Source organism: Panicum virgatum, chromosome 9N, assembly GCF_016808335.1.
Source record: "Panicum virgatum strain AP13 chromosome 9N, P.virgatum_v5, whole genome shotgun sequence".
Classification (NCBI taxonomy): Eukaryota; Viridiplantae; Streptophyta; class Magnoliopsida; order Poales; family Poaceae; genus Panicum; species Panicum virgatum.
The window spans coordinates 2,929,664-2,947,151 of NC_053153.1; the positions used below are offsets into that span (position 1 = coordinate 2,929,664).

A 17,488-nucleotide genomic window follows, 5' to 3' on the forward strand; every position below is an offset into this window, starting at 1 on the left:
TCCAATTTTGTTGGACTCCACACGAGTAGATATACGCAGTGAATATATTATATGGTATACTTTAGTATAAATTTTTTACTGTAACTTTAGATATATATTTTTCTATAATTAATTTATACGTACAGTTTTCGTCGTCCCATTATGGTCAAATTTTTATGGTGGCCTAATCATTATATGATTGAGCTATAGTAAAAATTTTATGATTATTAGATCATGTATGACTGAGTTATAGATTTATCTATAGATTCGTCTAGATTTTTCTATAGATTTATCTAGTTTATATAGATAAATCTATAGATCAGTCAAACATGATCTAATAATCATAAAATTTTTACTATAGCTCAATCATATAATGATTAGCTCACCATAAAAATTTCACCATAATGGGACGACGAAAACTGTAGCTATAATTAATTATAGAAAAGTATATATCTAAAGTTACAGTAAAAAATTATACTAAAGTATACCATATAATATATTCACTGCGTATATCTACTCGTGTGGAGTCTAACAAAATTGGATTTTCTATTTTATGATTTTTCAAAGATTCAACTGAAATTTTTTTAAAAAAGAAAAAAAACAAAACTATGGTTACTGTAGCAAACAGCCTTCAAAACCGCTCGAGGGAGGTAAAATGGACGGTTTGAAAAGTTGAGGGAGGTGAAATAACCGGTTTTATAGTTGTAGGAGGAAAACCAAACTTTGGTGATAGTTGGAGGAGGTAAAATAGACTTTTGCCAACTTTTAAAGATAAAAAAAGGAAAAATGTTTAGTACAATTTTTTCCAATGGGTTGCAACCACTTTCATCCCTTGACACCGTCACCGTACTTGCTGGCAACCGGAGATCCGATGGGAATCTATCAGATGATCTGTTGCAACATCAAAATAAGATATATTTTAAAGTGCAATATTAAAAATATAATAAAAAACTAATTAAGTCGTTTGACTCTTGGATTACAAAATTACTGCCACAACATGCAGGGGCGAATCCAGGAATGAGGAACAGGGGGCTGGTGACCTTCTTCTACCATGAGCTCCTCCATTTCTTCATCAATGGTGCTAAAATTTTTAGGGAGGGGGGCTGTGGGGGGGATCCACGGTTTGCAAGGTAGTAGGAGAGCTCCAGCCCCCATGTAAATCCGCCACTGACAACATGGACACTATATTTCAAACAACATTCATCGTGAAACATATGAAAATAATAATTAGAATACCAAATATAAACTCCTGAAACATATGTCTCATCGTCCGATTTTTCCCGTCCGAAAGTCTGCCTAGCATTTCCGCACACCGCACCTGCAATGACCCCCTCACCCCTCACCCCTCACCTTGTGAACAAAAAAAAAAGTAAGCAAAGAAAAAAAAACAAGTGCATGCGTGACTCAGAAATCACAATATCCCTTCGGAGGTGGGTAGAAAAGTACGAGATGATGATGCAGGGCGCGACAGTGACCCTCGGCCCTCATCTTATAATACACTCCACCGCTGTGGCATCAGCTGACCCGACCTTCTCCGAGAGCTCCATCTCTTTAGCTCTTAGCATCAAAGCAAAAGGCATGGAAGGGTGGTGCCATGATAGGAGGAGCTCAACGGCACCGGAGAGCTAGACGAAGGCCCAGTGATGGGGACGGAGCGGGCGGAATTAAAGGGGGGCATGCAGCCTTGTCTGGATTGCATAAAGGCATAATGCAGTCAAGTCCCGTGTTGTTTCTGGAGAAGATCAGAAGAGAACAAGAGGCCTCCATGTTAAATTCCTTGCACGCTTTTATTTTTTATTTTAATTTTGGGAACAATCATTGGGTTCCGTTTGGTCAGGCTTGGCTTGACCCCATGCTGGTGGCTCCAAGATCTTGGAGCGTGGCCCCCTCCTCTCCTCTCCTCACACGTCGGCTTTCAGAGTAGGTATAACAATGAGCTTAAAGCCAATCTAGTCAGCATTTTTGCTGATGTGGAAGAGAGAAGAGAGGAAAAAGAAGAAAACTTGACTCTTCTTCTAACACTAAGCTTGGCACAGAAGCATAGACATTTGTGAGCCCAAATAAAAATACATGTGAGGAAGAGTAGAAAAAAGAAATTAAAACATCACATCACATAATAATAAAAATGTTTTTAGAGACAAAAGACAATTATTATATCACTTAGCTCTTATCACTTGGTTTATAGCCAAGTACTTGACTCTATTATTAACCATGCTCTCAGTACATCACAGAGCTCTCAAGTATCTGAATATCTGACTGTGCCAGTATCTCGGATAATTACAGATCTCCTTAGGTTCCAATCGAACAGTGACATTTGTTTACTGTCTCGAGGTCGAGGCTGGGTTCCACGGATGACTAGATCACCGAGACGACAAGTGGCGATTACGTAATCGAAGTTGCAAGCGGTGGGCGACAGATTTCGCCAAACCTAAACCCGTGGATCGGTGCCCATTTATAGAATTATAGGTAGCTAGGCTTGTTAGCAACGTGGCTAGGTTAGGGCCTACTACCTAGCTAGAACTCCAAGATTCGGTGGTCGTTGCTCAAGTGGTGTTAGGTACTCGCTCCGTAGTCATATTAGTTCAATTCGGACCTAAAAAAACCACTAGTGTCATGTCATATAGAAATTATTCATAGAAACTATATCTTCAATGGATAGTTTTTCAAAATAAATTAATATCTAATTATATCTCTTCTCTCTCATATTTCTCTTCAATCCTCTTTCTTTTTGTCTTGGTTTGTATGTAGACATGATTTTTTGCATGAGATCTGATTTCTTTATTTTTTATCTTCTCTCCTCATTAACTTTGTTGCTACATCAACTTTTTACTTATATAGCAATATATTTAATACTATGAAAACCAACCGAGTTGGAGAGGGCTGAGACTGCTCAGTTATCGTTCTGAGCCAAGAGCCCGTTTTCATAAAGATTGTCGTCGCTCGGGGTCGCAGATGGACACGATTGCCCCTGGCCTCGGCGCCCGTTCCGCAGTCGCCTCCCTTGGTTGCTCGTGCCATGGAATCCGGCGCCATGAAAAAAAGAAGCCACATACGCTTTCTGCAGATCTTCAGCACACAGCTCGAAGACCGTCGCAGTCATCGCTGGCTATATTTCAACTCTCGTGTAGCCATCTAGTAGTCTACTAGAGTTCTAGACCCAAGAAGGCCAAAATACAATTTGTACACAATACAGTGTGCATCCGGAAAGTCGTCGACCACGCCAATATATGTACACAGGCACACAGCAGGAAAGCCAGCACAACGGAGGGGCTGCGACGTGACAGGTGACGCGACGAGCAGCTCCGGGTCAACCCCCTCCCTCCGGTTCCGTCGGCCAGTTGACCGTGCGAGTTGCGGGGGCGCGAAGCAGCTCACCAAGTCACCAGCCACCACCGCAACGCTCCGGCTCCCGGCGGGCAGAGCCGAGGCGCCAACAACCGACAGCATCGCATGATTCCGGTGGCGGCCGCCTCGAGCGGAGGCGGAGCTCTCGTCGCGCACGGCCAAATTTTATGCCCCCGGCGCTCGCATCACGTGCGCCGGCGCCGGTACGCCGTTGAATTTCCTGGGACGTGCCGTGCGTGGGGACGCGCGGAATTCCCCGCCGCGGCGGATACGTTTCGCGTGCACCTGCCGAACCGGCACGCGCGGCGGGTGGGGCACGGGACGTCGGGGCGCGGGCAAGCTCGCCGCCGGTGGCGGAGTCGCACGGCGAGGGAGACCTGGATCCCGGCGACGGGCAAGGGGCGGAAGGGGAATGGAACGGTGGTAATTAAAGAAGGCGGAGGGTCCCGCGTGATCGGCGTTTTCCGTTGGCGGGCGAGTGCGGGTGCGGGAAAAAAGGGATGTGGACGGCCCAAAACCACTTGGAATCCGGGCGGGCCCACCGAGGGAAGTGATGTGGAGGAGCCGTAGCAGTCGCGGCCCCCACGTCGTCGTTGCGCTCGCTCGTTTCCCTCGGCCCCAGTCAAATACGCCCACTGAGGACATGGATTTGGCTAATGGTCCACCGGGCAAATGCCCCCGGTTAGTTCTCTCACGATGCGCAGCGGACCTCGCAATGCTAATGCTACTCCAAAGCTCTCTCTGCCTTTTATTCAAATCATGTGTTTCTACATGGCAATGGCATGTTTTGTGTTGTATTCCACCCGATGCATCTTTACATACATAAACATAGCTGACATGTTCGTTCTAATGCATCATTATCCCATCCACACTATACCATTCCATAAACCTTTACGCGGTCGTTATGTATGAGTTAATGCATGACGATTGATACATCATCTATATGCTATCAGTCTCCTGTTGACTACCTGACAACATAATGTGTTCTCTTTACTTGTTCGTTATGACATCCTTTTGTATCATTACGGGTTTTTTTAGTAAATAATAATTAATATGTTATCCTCGCAATACTTGTATCAGATCCACTATATCGACCAATACATCTTACACGGTACTTGCATTACTCACGTGTTCGCCCTACTTTGTCGTTACCCTACCTCTTGCATCAGTATGCGTGTCTTAACACATGGTAACTAATATGTTATCTCTATTGTATCATTGTCTTATCTGCTATACCGTCCGATACACCTTAGCAGAACGTGCCGCTCTAACTCGTCGTTATCCTGTCCCAACATTGGTCCGTGGCTTAACATTTGGTAACTGGCATGTTATCTCTACAACATCATCAGTATCTATCCACTAATCATTGGATACACCTTTACATAAACACTAATGGCGTGTTTGTTCTACATCAACATTATCCTATCCCATGTATCATTATACATTATTTCCGTAGTGTGTTTCACAAAAAAAGATGTATCATTATACGTGCCTTCTCGTACGGTAACTCACTCATGTATGTTATCTCTACGGTATTGATTTCTTCTCATATCATTCCTCATCTTTTTGTTTCTTTGTGAAGGGTAAACCCATTTCAAAGCTGTGGAAGAGAAACCAGTCACCACATACCACATGGAGCACCAAATGCCACAGATCTTAGGGTACCTAGTACGGTGCGTTTGGGAGAGATATTTTGGGCATGGGCGCAATCTGTGGTACGAACACGGGGGGGCATGCCAATACACCTACCGGCTGCTTCCACTCCCCTTGCTCCTATGCCTCTGCTTTAGCCGAGCGGGCTTCTATAAAAAGCTGCCCACTACCGGGCTCCCCCCTCCCCCGATACCTTCTCCCCCCAACTTTTCCTTCCCTTCCCTTCGCCGCACGACGACTGACGACGACCACCCCCAACCCCACGCCGGGAAGCCGCACCAAATCTCATCCTCTCTCCTCTAGGGTTAGGGTTCCGCCCCCACTAGTGAATTTTGCTCTACTTTCTCGCATTTCTTGAGTTCAAAACCACCGCTACTTTCCGCTCGGTTTGTTATGAAAATTCGGTTATTTTCGTTTTGCTGCGATTTCTCTGTTTTTCCGGAGCGTTTTTCGGTAAGAATCGCGGCTCTCTGAGGCGATTAGTGCTTCGCAGCGAGCTTGGGCTGTATTTTCGTTTGTTTTTGTGTAAGAATTTTGCGGTTTTTGTGCGAAAAAAATTCAAAACTCGCCGTCGTTTGTTCATCAGGCGGCAGTAAAACTCTGGTGGTGGTGGAATTTCGTGCCTCGGCGTGGCCCCCGTGCTCCGATTCCTGATCACCTGCGCGCACCCTATGAGCGCGGGGCGCGCGGATTGGGGCTCGGGCTGCTCGGGCGCGCGCGCGGGGTGTCCGTGTTAATGCCTCGGCTGTCCTGCAAGTTCGCGGACCCCGAAAGTGTCGTTTCCTCCTCCGCGGCGGCTGCTGCTGCGGCGCGCCGCGTGCGGCCAGACACGATGAGCTGCGGCAGCAACGGGTGCCGGGACGGCGGCAGCAGTGGCAGCGACGACTTCAGGCGGCCGCGGCCCAGCAAGGTCGCGGCTGATGATTCGGTGGCGCCGGCACGGAGCTCGGATGCGGCGGCGCCTGCTCGGAGCTCGGATGCCACGGCGCCGGCGTCCTGGATCGACAGGAAGCTGCTTGTTGATCCCAAGATGCTGTTCGTTGGGGACAAGATTGGGGAGGGAGCTCATGGGAAGGTCTACAAGGGAAAGTAAGCAAAGATGCTTTTGAGACATGCATACCCGTGCTTAATTTTGGCATTTCTGTACTCGATGCCATTGTTACTTTATCAATTGAGCCGAGCTTGAAGTATCTGCTTTAGTTGTCATTTTAATTCTCGTCAAACTAAATGGGTGTTGTGCACTAGATCCTTGCAAAGAATGGGCGCTTCAAATTCATTAGGTTCGCAGAGTGCCCACATCCTGAAAGTATATCCTGTTCCTTCATCAGTTGTACTAGTAATGTTTGGTTGAGATTTTAGTATGAAGAAGGATCCTTTGATCAAAGCATTAGTCATGAGCTGTGCTAACCTTCGGGACCTTCAAGAGAATGTTAGCCATGATGGTAGGAAACCTGCAACGATCTCTAATATACTGGCCTGGCGCACTCAGAAATACTATTCTGCCGTAAATGGGGTTGGTATCACCACAGATTTAAATGACATTCTCATCACTTGAAGAAACTCAGGACATTTACTTCCTCATGTTGATGCTATAAACTTATTCAGTTAGTTTCTTTTCATTTACCATTAGTATGTTTAAGCCATAGAAATAATCGACTTTTCCATGTATGCGCCGAACAGGTATGGTGACCAAATTGTAGCAATAAAGGTTCTTAACCGTGGCAGCACTCCTGAAGAGAAAGCAACACTTGAAGCCCGTTTCATTCGAGAAGTAAATATGATGTGCAAAGTGAAACATGACAATCTTGTCAAGGTACTTACTAGTTTGAATGACGTGTTTGTGTGGCGATATAATCTACAATTTCTTTTTGGACCTTCTCACAACACTTTATGCATCCTGCAGTTCATTGGTGCGTGCAAGGAACCATTGATGGTGATTGTTAGCGAGCTACTACCTGGGATGTCACTGAAAAATTACCTGAATAGCATTCGGCCTAGCCAACTAGATACACATACTGCAATCAGCTATGCCCTAGACATAGCTCATGCAATGGACTGTTTACATGCCAATGGCATAATACACAGAGACCTGAAACCTGGTGAGGAGGCTTAAGTTATTTGACTTTTGGCTTTGTACATTTTGACCCTTTGACCGATAGAATAAGTCCTTTTCTGTTGGCGTAACAAAAACTGTACTGCATAGCTTGCTGATATATTATTGTTGGTTGCAGCTTTAATTTAAGATCTCTTTATGTTCATTTGGATGTATTTTTTTTGGCCAAATTATGTTTTTTTAATACATTCTTTTTAGCCACGTAAAATTTATGGCAAGGTGTTTGCGCTACTTCTATTTTGTCATTTTCTACATTTATTGTAAGGTCTACGGGATATTCATCTGAATATTCTTGAGTCTACATCAGCACCAGCTTTACTTTCCTGCTCATGTTTCTATTTCAAAATGTTGCAATCTCTTTGATCTTTTGCTTTGCTTCCTTGACCTTCTTGGTTGCTCCAGTAGGTGGTGCTTTCTATGTTGCTTTAAATTCTTTATGCTTATTTTCTGTCTCTTTTGTGCAGATAATCTATTGCTTACAGCAAACCGTAAGAAGCTGAAACTTACTGATTTTGGACTCGCACGTGAAGAAACTGTGACTGAAATGATGACGGCTGAAACTGGGACTTACCGATGGATGGCCCCAGAGGTTGTAAACACTATTTTCTGCATTAACTTAAAGCTAGTAAAATTACATACCGAAACCAAAACCACCACATACTTACTCTTACAGTAATATGGTAGCTTTATGGTCTTGTACTTATTCAATAAAGAATCAGATGCTCCAGTACTGAACTCTGCAATTGTAAAGGCTTGCTCATGTTCTTTCTTCATGTGATTTTGCAGTTATACAGCACAGTCACACTTCGACGTGGTGAGAAAAAGCATTACACAAATAAAGTTGATGTGTACAGCTTTGGCATTGTTTTGTGGGAATTGTTGACCAATAGAATGCCATTCGAAGGCATGTCAAATCTACAAGCAGCATATGCTGCTGCTTTTCAGGTACACATGAAAATATTGCTGCCCATACTTGCACAAGTTAGTAATGCCTCCTTTTGTGGATAAAGTTGCTAGCCTCTTACTACTTAGTAGTTACTTAATTAACTGCTTGTGTTTTTGAATTCCTCACTGAAAGATTTGATTGACTGCCTAAAGCGTGAATGCTAAAATGTTAAAGGTGAAATGGCAAATAATTTTATGTTGAATTACCGCAATGAAGCAATAAAATTTTATGCTGTCATGTAGGGAAGTTTCGGAATTTCAAATTATACCTTTTGTTTCATGACATGTCTGCGATATTTGTTTGACCACATGCATAAATTTGAAGAACCAGATGCCATATCATCGTCTAACTGCTCTACATAGCTTGTATCATAGCATCGTCCAACTGATTTACATAACATTAACACCTTTCTTTAACAAATTTTCCACTTTATTTTGTAATATTTAACATAATAAACTCCTATCTAATAACCATTTTTGACATTATTATCAATTACGGTATACATTTGTTTCCGATTGCAGTCTACTGGTATAAATAATACTTTCTCTTGCTCATATCAACAGCAAAAGCGCCCACCACTTCCCGAGGAGACACCCCAGGAGCTTGTGTTCATAGTACAGTCATGCTGGGTCGAGGATCCTAGCATGCGACCCAGTTTCAGCCAGATCATCCGGATGCTTGAAACTTTCCTCATGACAATACCTCCTCCACCATCTTCGGAACCAAACGAAGATGAGGAATCAGAAGAAACAAGGTCGTCACTGAGCAGTAGGAGCTCCTCTGGCTCCTCGCTCGTTTCGCGTGCGACAAGCAAGCTCTCTGTCGTCCGCCATCTCTTCGCCTCAAAGAAGGCAGGCAATGGGAAGGCGTGATGCGTCTCAGGCGCCCTGATATGTTTTCCTTTGGTGCTGTAAAGATGCTAGCCTAGGTCATGGGTAATACAAGAGGGATCTTGTTCGGTGTAGAGTAGCTGTTGTATTGATGATACAAAGGAAAGTCGAAAGCGCAACTTTTGCAAGCTATGTATAGCTCGCAGCTTACTATAACTTGTCCATGCTTGTCTTCGAGCAATTTTCTCTTCACTGCATATTTGGCGCCACTGGTATGATAGCTACTGGTCTACTGGCAAATCATGATATCCAAATAAACCCTGACAGGATGATTCTACGGTTTCAATCCATAGAACACATCCAGCTCCAATCATTTTGTTTACCATGGATATATGCAAAAGCACTTTCTATTTCGTCAAAAATATTATTCGAACACAACTATATTTCATACTTCTGGTGCTATATTATCAGATAAGATATGTTAAAAAAATGTACGCTGCCTTTTAGATGCCTAGCACAAGTCATTTTTTTTCTTGAGGTGCAGCATAAGTATATTGGGATTTTTTACGTTTTAGAACTGGATGCCTGTTAGGAGTGTAGAAACTTACATAAACATGTGGTAGTTCCAATTCTATTTGTTATGACAAAACGTGGAAAAAAAATTCTTCAGACTTCAGTCTGCTGAGTGTGAGACTTGTTCAAGCCGGTCATCAGATGAGCTGTGAGCCTGTGAGGCTGTGACCAGTGCAGCGCGGGCGCAGAGAGCTGAAGCGTGGAGGCCCGAGCCCCAGTTCGGCAGTTCAGCAATCCCCGCCGCGCTTCCAAGCTCTTCCCGTCTCCAGCCGCCGCGCCATGGCTTCTGCGGGGGCCAATAGCGCGGCGTCCTCCTCGGGGGGGCCGCCCTTGCCGCTGCCCTTTCCCTTCCCCGCCGCGGCCCACTTCCCCTCCCGCGGCGCCGTCCCTTTCCTGCCGCAGCACCAACACCCGCCCGCCACCTCCGACGGCGGCGATGAGGTTGAAGAAGACGAGGGCAGCATGGACGACGACAGCGGCGAAGAGGACGAGGCTGAGCTGGCGGATGGAGCAGCCCACGGCTCGCAGCAGCGACGCGCCTCCTCCGCTCCAGGTGACTCAAGGGTTTGAGCAGCGAATTCAGGCCTTCATATCTTACAAGTAGAGTGAATTCTGCTGCTTGTAGGCGAGGAATCGTTAAACCTAACTCGTGCGGATCCATGATCGCGCATGTCCATCAGGGACTCTGACTCTGAGTAGTGAAATTGCCCCTATTTCCAAGTTAGGATTTGAGATGCTTCTGTATCTGTATGAAGGTGATCAACTGATCATTGCTGCTTGCTGATCGCGCACCAGGTATTGTGCGGGCAGCGATGAACGGGGATAATGGAGTGAGGCATATCCAAGAGGGGCATCAGTGGCAGCAGCAAAGTCATCTGTATAACCGTGGAACTGAGCAATATGGTTGTACTTCATCTGGCGGAGACGAACCTGGTACTATCCCCAGAGATACGAGAGTGGAGAATGGATACGGAGTTATCGGGAGAAGAGAGGGGGGCCCTGCATCTAGCTATTGGGACTTGCTGAGAGCTTATCTCTCTGATCCATTGACGTAGGTACCTGAAAATGACTTTGTTGCTCTCCAGAGAATTTAGTTATTGTACTAGATATTAGAGATAATTTGGCTATTTGAACTTCTTGATCCACTTTTGTAGTGTAGTAGATATTAGAGATAATTTGGCTATTTGAACTTCTTGATCCACTTTTGGACTTGCTGAGAGCTTATCTCTCTGATCCATTGACGTAGGTACCTGAAAATGACTTTGTTGCTCTCCAGAGAATTTAGTTATTGTACTAGATATTAGAGATAATTTGGCTATTTGAACTTCTTGATCCACTTTTGTAGTGTAGTAAAACATCATCATATAAAATTGATATCGTTTCAAATCAATGCTAATATCAAGCATCTGCTAGCAGATCATCACACTATATGTTCATGGTTTGCTAGTGTTTCCTTCTGGCTAAATGATTGCTGGGCATGTTTAGCACTGAAATTTCTCAGAACCAAATCAACTTTGCTTCTGACATAGAAATGATACTTCTTAAGTTTCCCAAAATCTCATTTCTTCTCTCTTCCCACATCTATATCTGCAGAGGTGTTCTCATGGATGATGCGATGATTCTATCATGTGGCCATTCTTACGGACGTGGTGGGATGCAGCATATCTACAGAATGGTATGTCAAAGGATCCTTACCCACCTGATATTTTATTAGCTTTTGGCTCTTGTACCTATAGACCATTACAATTATTCTCTATGCTGTACCTAATCCTGTGCTTATTAATCAAGATGTTCGTGGCCCAAGCTTTCTATATCAATCAGATCAGATTAAACTGGTTGTTACTTTGAGGTGTAATGGTTTCCTTTGTCTATTATATATATAACCTCTGGTTTGGCTCATAGCCAGCAATACGCATGCCATTCCAAGAACTTGTATGCTACAAAGGCTCCAACACTTCTTTTACCATTCATTGAGTATAGAGCTCTATGAAGGGGGGGGGGGGGAATAGAGGTGGTTATAGCAATGTTTTGTAGTTATTCATCTGTGGATATCGTGCATAACAAATCATGCAACCTTCCATGTGCAAGGACAAACATTACTGAATAATCCTGGAAACTGCAAACCCTGATAACTCACTGCTTATTGTAGTGGTTTTGTGAAATTTCAAGTGCTTGGTGAAAGTGATATAGAATGGTTTCTATTCCATGTGTGCAGAAAGCTTGTGGTAAATGTGGGCAGCCAATTACCGAGGACAAAATTCGACCAAACTTGGGTATGAGTTTAGTATCAACCACAATGATATATGTATTCATTATATTGTGCCAATGAGCTAACATGTTCATGCTGTTTAATTTGGTTAATGTCTTGGCCATTTGCGTATGAATGTTTCATCTCTTTAACCATGACACCAACAGCTCTTTACCCATCACAGCATTTTTGGTGGTTGTGGATCAAATACTAAGGATATATGTGTAACTTAAAGATTGGTATCCATTGATTAAATAGTTTGTATTGCTAATGCCTGCCTGCCCTTATATCTGCTTCCTTCTACTAGCAGCTTGAACACTAGTATGCATGTACTATTCAATGCCTTCTAGTAAACATCCCCTGTTGTTGGGCATGCCTTTTACACTAATAAGAGCTGTGAATCATTCACACATACATGCGTCACAGTTCATACAATCTGTTATTTTGTAGCCTCTGTTACATCAAAGGTTTTTGGGTATGTTTTCAGCTCTTCGCCTTGCAGTTCAGGCATTTAAACGCGAAGAAGATTCAGCAAAGACATTGAAAAGAAGAAGAGAGTGCCTTGAACAGGTATACACCCTTTTTCCAGTATATCAATTATGCTTCAAATTTTTGCAGCTGTATGTGTTGCATGTTCTTAAATCCATTTCTACTCTATGTGAGGACAAATGTGGCAATGATGATCCAAATCCTACTGAACCTTCTAGAGGGAAAGGTGTGCAGTTTCCTTTTTCTGTGTTTGACCGTGTCATAATCAAGGTATTTTATCGACAAGTTAACTAAGCGGCAGAGGCTTTCATTCTCTCTATTTTCTATTGTTTAATAACTAGTTTCCGAAGTGGATTTTTGCCAGGGAAACAAGAGGACCCCAGAACGATTCGTGGGGCGTCAAGCAGTTGTGACAGCACAGTGCTTAAATGGATGGTTAGAAACATTTCGTCCTTCCTGACCTTCTTACCTGAATCAAGAACAATCCTTGTGTCGCGTCGTCTGAAAATCTGTTTCTTTTCCGTAATCTGCTCACATGCATAGCAGGTATGTAGTGAAGACTTTAGACAATGCAGAGAGCGTGAAGTTGCAGTACCGTTCCTTGGCAAAGGTTGCCGATGGCAATGGGTCTCCTGTTATGGCCTCAAGCAACGCCCAAAATGCAAGCTGGCTATAGGGTAGAATGCGGGCTATTTTGCAGCGGTAGACCCTTCCAACACCCGAAACACTTCTTCGATTCATGTAGAAGCTGCTGCGCTTCTGTAATGGTGCCAGCAACCAGCATGCTGGATTCAGATTCGATTTCTTTTTTTTTTTTTGACCCTTTTTGTCTCCTGGAGACACGGATCTTGTGAGGAGCCTTTCTTTATGTCAATTGCAAAAGCATGTGACGTCACCGATTAGGGAGCATCTCATCAGCTATCTGTTTTGGTGATAACATCATAGCAGCATGTGATGCCCAATGTCCTTGCAAACTTTGTGTTGTAAGCTACCACTCCAGCACCCTACCATTCAGGTGACTCTGAGATACTGAAGGAAAGATTTGCATTCAGGTGCGGTCTCGTTGTGTAGCATCAGGACGGAAGGGGAAAAAATCACAAGTAGCATCAGAAGTATACTTTACCCTTCTACACCAAACATCCAGGCATGTTCTTTTCATAGTCGCCTGTCACGTCTGCAGCCTGGAGAACTGCGGAACGAAGGAAGAAATCATGCAAGTCTCCCAGCACTTGCGACGTGTCGCCTCCCAGGCCGTCCGATCCGTGTCGTTCCAGAAGGATCCGCCTCCGAATCAACGGCGGACTCTGACAGCCGGTCGCGCCGTGAGCCGGTCGCCCGCTATAAAGCTCTCCCCTCCTCCCAAATCCAGCCTCTTTTCTCTCCGCTCCTGGCTCCGCCTCCACGCCTCACAGAGGATAGCGAGAGAGGGAACGGCGGCGCGGAGCTAGGGTTTTGATCTCGCCTCGCCGGGCTGCGCCGCTGCCGCCATGGACAGGGAGCTGCTGGAGACGTTCGAGGCGGCCAAGAAGGCGGCTGACGCGGCGGCCGGGGAGCACGACTCGCCGGAGGCTGAACGCTGCCTCGACGCCCTGCGCCGGCTGCGCGACATCCGCGTCAACACCGACGTGCTCGTCTCCACGCAGGTGAGCGGCCACCCCGATCCAATTTTTCATGGTTGCGAGTAAATCCCTCTCGTGTCGTTTCCTGTGGATGCGTGCGACGGCGGCAATCTAAGTTTGAGCGATGTGTCCTTCGCATTGAATTTGGGTTTTCTGTGGATAATTATCGGCTTGGTTCGTCGAATTGACGTGATGCTTGGGAGGGATTTTTTTTTTCCGTTTTCCCTCTTTAAGGCGACGTGGGGAGATACGAAGAACTCGTCCTTTGATACGAATTAGATCTAGTGGGTTTCTGTACCTATTTGGCGTGGATAGGAAGATATGTTTTCTTCTTTTCTGCTCAATTTGATGTTCATGTTTTAGGGCTTCCTGATTTAGGGATGTTTGTAGGCATTTAGGCAACTTTTCAGGTGTCTGGGATTTCTGAAATGATGCAGCTTGTACTTGGTAGATAAGCAATGTGTTGCTATTTTCTGGCTGAATTGCTGGGGCTGTATAACTCCATTGCATTCAATATCAAAACTACATCACCCCTTATTCTTCTTGATCGGTATTCTGCAAACAGTGGTGCGCCAGGCTCAGATCTTGTCTGGTCTTATTTAATAGCATAGTTAATCTGCTTTTTAGTGGGAAGAATTAGTTGCTCAATCTGTTGCTTGTTTGGTAAGAATGTGCATTGGCTTGTGTTTGTTTCAGGTTGTAGTGCAGAACCGGCAGAAATCATGTGAAACACGTGATGCCGTATTTGTGGATTGATGATTTAAGAAAAAAAGAAGAGTAGGCATGATTATTTAGTTGGCTGATTTTGGCGGTAAAGTTTGTCGGCTAGTGGCTAGTTATTCGTTCTAAATATCTTCTTTTTTTATGCAAAGCGTATTCAGTTACATAACATTCGATTTTGGACACCCTCACAATGAGAAACTTCTATAGATATTCTGACAGCCAGAACTCCTGATCCATTCTTTTTAACTAAACTCTCAAGTAAAATAAGGTTGGAATGTAAACTTTAATTCATCAACTTAATACTTGCGTGTTGAACAAGCTTTCTTTTTTTAGCCTGTTTACTGTTTTCCGAAGACATGCTGGTTCCCATTTATTTTTCATCTGCTGCTTCTTACCTCCTTGTATGCTATGTTTTTGTTTGTCAGGTTGGCAAACGTCTTCGACACCTTACTAAGCACCCTCACTCTGGCATTCAGGCAGTTGCTACAGACCTTTTTGGGTACTGGAAAAAGGTTGTTCTTGAAGAGACAGGAAAGAAAAATGGCAGCTCAGAGAATGAAAGATCAAGTGATTCTTCAGGGAAGATTGAGAAGGCGAGGCCTGTGAAGATTGAAAGAAATTCTTCATCATCAAGCATGAAGATTGAAAGATCAAGTGATTCTTCAGGGAAGTTTGAGAAGGAGAGGCCTGTGAAGGTTGAAAGAAATTCTTCATCATCAAGCATGAAGGTTGAGAAAAGAGATGTGGATGTTAGAGGTCAGAGGCCTGACAGTGTCAAAGTTGAGAAGACCGCTAGTAATGGTTCCAAAGCTCAACCTGCGAAGGTTGAGAGAGTTTCCAAAGAAGTCAGTAGAACTCCTGATACAAAGAAGACAGCATCTGTCCCCACTGGACCTCCAAAGCTTACATCCCTTGTCAAATGCAATGATGCTACCCGAGATAAAATCCGGGAATTACTTGCTGAAGCTTTCTCAAAGGTTCCTGGAGAGACTAGCAATGATGACCGGGATGAAGTGAGGAACATCTTGGATCAAGTAAATGCATGCGACCCATTTAGAGTTGCTGTGACAGTGGAGTCCGCATTATTCGAGAAGCTTGGACGTTCTACTGGGGCCCAGAAGGCAAAATATAGGTCAATAATGTTTAATCTGAGAGCAGATAACAACACTGATTTCCGGAGAAGAGTTCTCATTGGTCAAGTGAGGCCTGAGAGGCTTCCAGACATATCCGCCCAAGAGATGGCTAGTGATGCAAGGAAGCAAGAGAATGAGCAGATCAAGGAGAAGGCTCTGCTAGAATGTGAGCGCGGAGGAGCGCCTAAGGCAACAACTGATCAGTTCAAGTGTGGCAGGTGTGGCCAACGGAAGACAACTTACTATCAGCTCCAGACTCGGAGTGCCGATGAACCGATGACAACATTTGTGACATGCGTGAACTGCAATAATCACTGGAAGTTCTGTTGAGTGCCATCCTGCTAAAATGCTCGCTTAGTAGCGCTGAGCACCAGCCTACTAAAATATGTGCTCTGTTAGCTAGGGCTGTCATTCGAATTTAACTGGGCAGGTTGGAATCAGTTTTTCGTACACTAGGAGCCTTTTTCTTCTTCCCTTGTTTTTCTTTTTCACTTTGCAAACCTGATTTATTCAGATTGTACTAGTTGACCGCATAAATGTTGTTGTCTTAATTATCATCATTTGCAGTACCCATCAGTTTTGGATGGCTATGTGGTTCATTGTAAATGAGATAGCGCTGTTGTTTTACAGAAGTTCGTATGAAGACCAGATGCATTCATGATGCACCAGACGAGGCTGAGCCCATACACCAGACGAGGCTGAGCCCTTCTTGGTTTCTGTTTCCTTGTACTGTTGTGAAGTTTCTTTGAACTATGAAGTTAATGACACTTTGTTATCCAGAAAGGGCCTTGGCATGGACAAGAAAAATAAGTAATGGGTTGGGAAGCATTAGAACTGCACTCTGATGTTGTTTTCCTTGAAGGCCTCGAGAATCAGTGAAAGGCTGTCCTGTTGCGATGTCAGGGACTATTGGTGGTGCGTCTGTCGTTGTGTTGGATATTTGGAATTTTTATACTTTCGCTTGGCTTGTCAGCCAACTAACTAGCAGTACTATTCTCTCATACTAAATCAGCACCAGTCAACATTATTATTCTCTCATAACAAATCAGCACCAGTCATTAGCCACAGCCAAACGAACACAGCGTATACCTATTTTTTCGACGTACACTAACTACCATCGATTGAGACCCACCCATCATATTTTTCTCTTTTTCTTCTCTCCTTTTCTTTGGCTCATCTCTCTCTCCGCCCCCTCGCCGCCGAAGAGTCTGCTTGAGCTCCACCGCAGCCGGATCCGCCCTCTGGCCTCCCTCTCCCATGGTGGCAGCGCCGGCGTAGACCTCCGCGGGGCCCTGGCGGGTCCACGGAGCCGTCGGGTGCCCCCCTCCCTCCGATGAAGCTACAGTAACGGTCGCGTTCATACGTATTAAAATTATGGCACGTAACCATGCATGCCACCACGCGTATGATCATCAACCTAATACCATGAAAGTCTAGTTGCATTTCTTGGACAGAGACACAGAGATATTATTGTAACAAAACATTAGTCAATTCGTTAATCGTATGGCAAAATACGAGAATATCCTTGCCGTTATCTCCTTAACCGGAGATTATTCCTATCAGGTGCGGCGACGCTCGAACGACGAAATTCCAAAACTGCCCCTCGGCCTCGCTCTCCTTTTAGGTTTCCTCCAACGGGGCCTGTAAAGCGCCCCCCACCCTACCTAGGGGTCTTTGGGGGAGCGAGCGGTCCAACGGCTCCCCTGTATATGGGGGGAGTTGAAACTCCCTCCATATATAGAGTGAGTTTCAACTCCCCCTATATCTCTAATCACACCGTTTCTTCATGATATTAATCTCGTTTGAGCCTCGTAACATGATGATAATGCGTATTATG

General features: G+C 44.7%; 3 protein-coding genes across 14 annotated transcripts; all 3 read left to right on the plus strand.

Annotated features, from left to right (window-relative positions):
• Nucleotides 1-5,137: 5,137 nt before the first annotated feature.
• Nucleotides 5,138-9,118, plus strand: LOC120689483 (serine/threonine/tyrosine-protein kinase HT1-like). 4 transcript variants are annotated; one of them, XM_039971753.1, is made up of 7 exons: nt 5,167-5,281; nt 5,564-6,066; nt 6,658-6,790; nt 6,881-7,076; nt 7,555-7,679; nt 7,877-8,035; nt 8,600-9,103. In XM_039971753.1, exons 2-7 carry the CDS (start codon nt 5,714-5,716, stop codon nt 8,906-8,908), a joined length of 1,275 nt encoding a protein of 424 aa, XP_039827687.1. In that variant the 5' UTR covers nt 5,167-5,281; nt 5,564-5,713; the 3' UTR covers nt 8,909-9,103. The 4 variants fall into 4 exon arrangements, with proteins under 4 accessions (XP_039827684.1, XP_039827685.1, XP_039827686.1 ...); XM_039971750.1 differs by having other exon boundaries at nt 5,138-5,281; nt 6,658-7,076; nt 8,600-9,094; XM_039971752.1 differs by having other exon boundaries at nt 5,162-6,066; nt 8,600-9,094.
• A 438-nt stretch (nt 9,119-9,556) lies between these two features.
• On the plus strand, nt 9,557-13,090 carry LOC120689486 (U-box domain-containing protein 62-like). 9 transcript variants are annotated; one of them, XR_005681223.1, is made up of 8 exons: nt 9,557-9,992; nt 10,235-10,490; nt 11,033-11,114; nt 11,655-11,712; nt 12,175-12,257; nt 12,352-12,446; nt 12,527-12,611; nt 12,720-12,749. XR_005681223.1 is itself a non-coding variant. In XM_039971761.1 (8 exons), exons 1-7 carry the CDS (start codon nt 9,719-9,721, stop codon nt 12,587-12,589), a joined length of 912 nt encoding a protein of 303 aa, XP_039827695.1. In that variant the 5' UTR covers nt 9,559-9,718; the 3' UTR covers nt 12,590-12,611; nt 12,723-13,090. The 9 variants fall into 9 exon arrangements, 8 of the variants coding, with proteins under 8 accessions (XP_039827694.1, XP_039827695.1, XP_039827693.1 ...); XM_039971761.1 differs by having other exon boundaries at nt 9,559-9,992; nt 12,351-12,446; nt 12,723-13,090; XM_039971757.1 differs by having other exon boundaries at nt 9,565-9,992; nt 12,351-12,446; nt 12,541-12,611; nt 12,720-13,090.
• Nucleotides 13,091-13,298: 208 nt separating this feature from the next.
• LOC120689485 (transcription elongation factor TFIIS-like) lies at nt 13,299-16,278 on the plus strand. Its single transcript, XM_039971754.1, has 2 exons — nt 13,299-13,819; nt 14,944-16,278. The coding sequence occupies exons 1-2, from the start codon at nt 13,664-13,666 to the stop codon at nt 15,979-15,981; spliced, it is 1,194 nt and encodes a 397-aa protein (XP_039827688.1). The 5' UTR covers nt 13,299-13,663; the 3' UTR covers nt 15,982-16,278.
• Nucleotides 16,279-17,488: the final 1,210 nt, after the last annotated feature.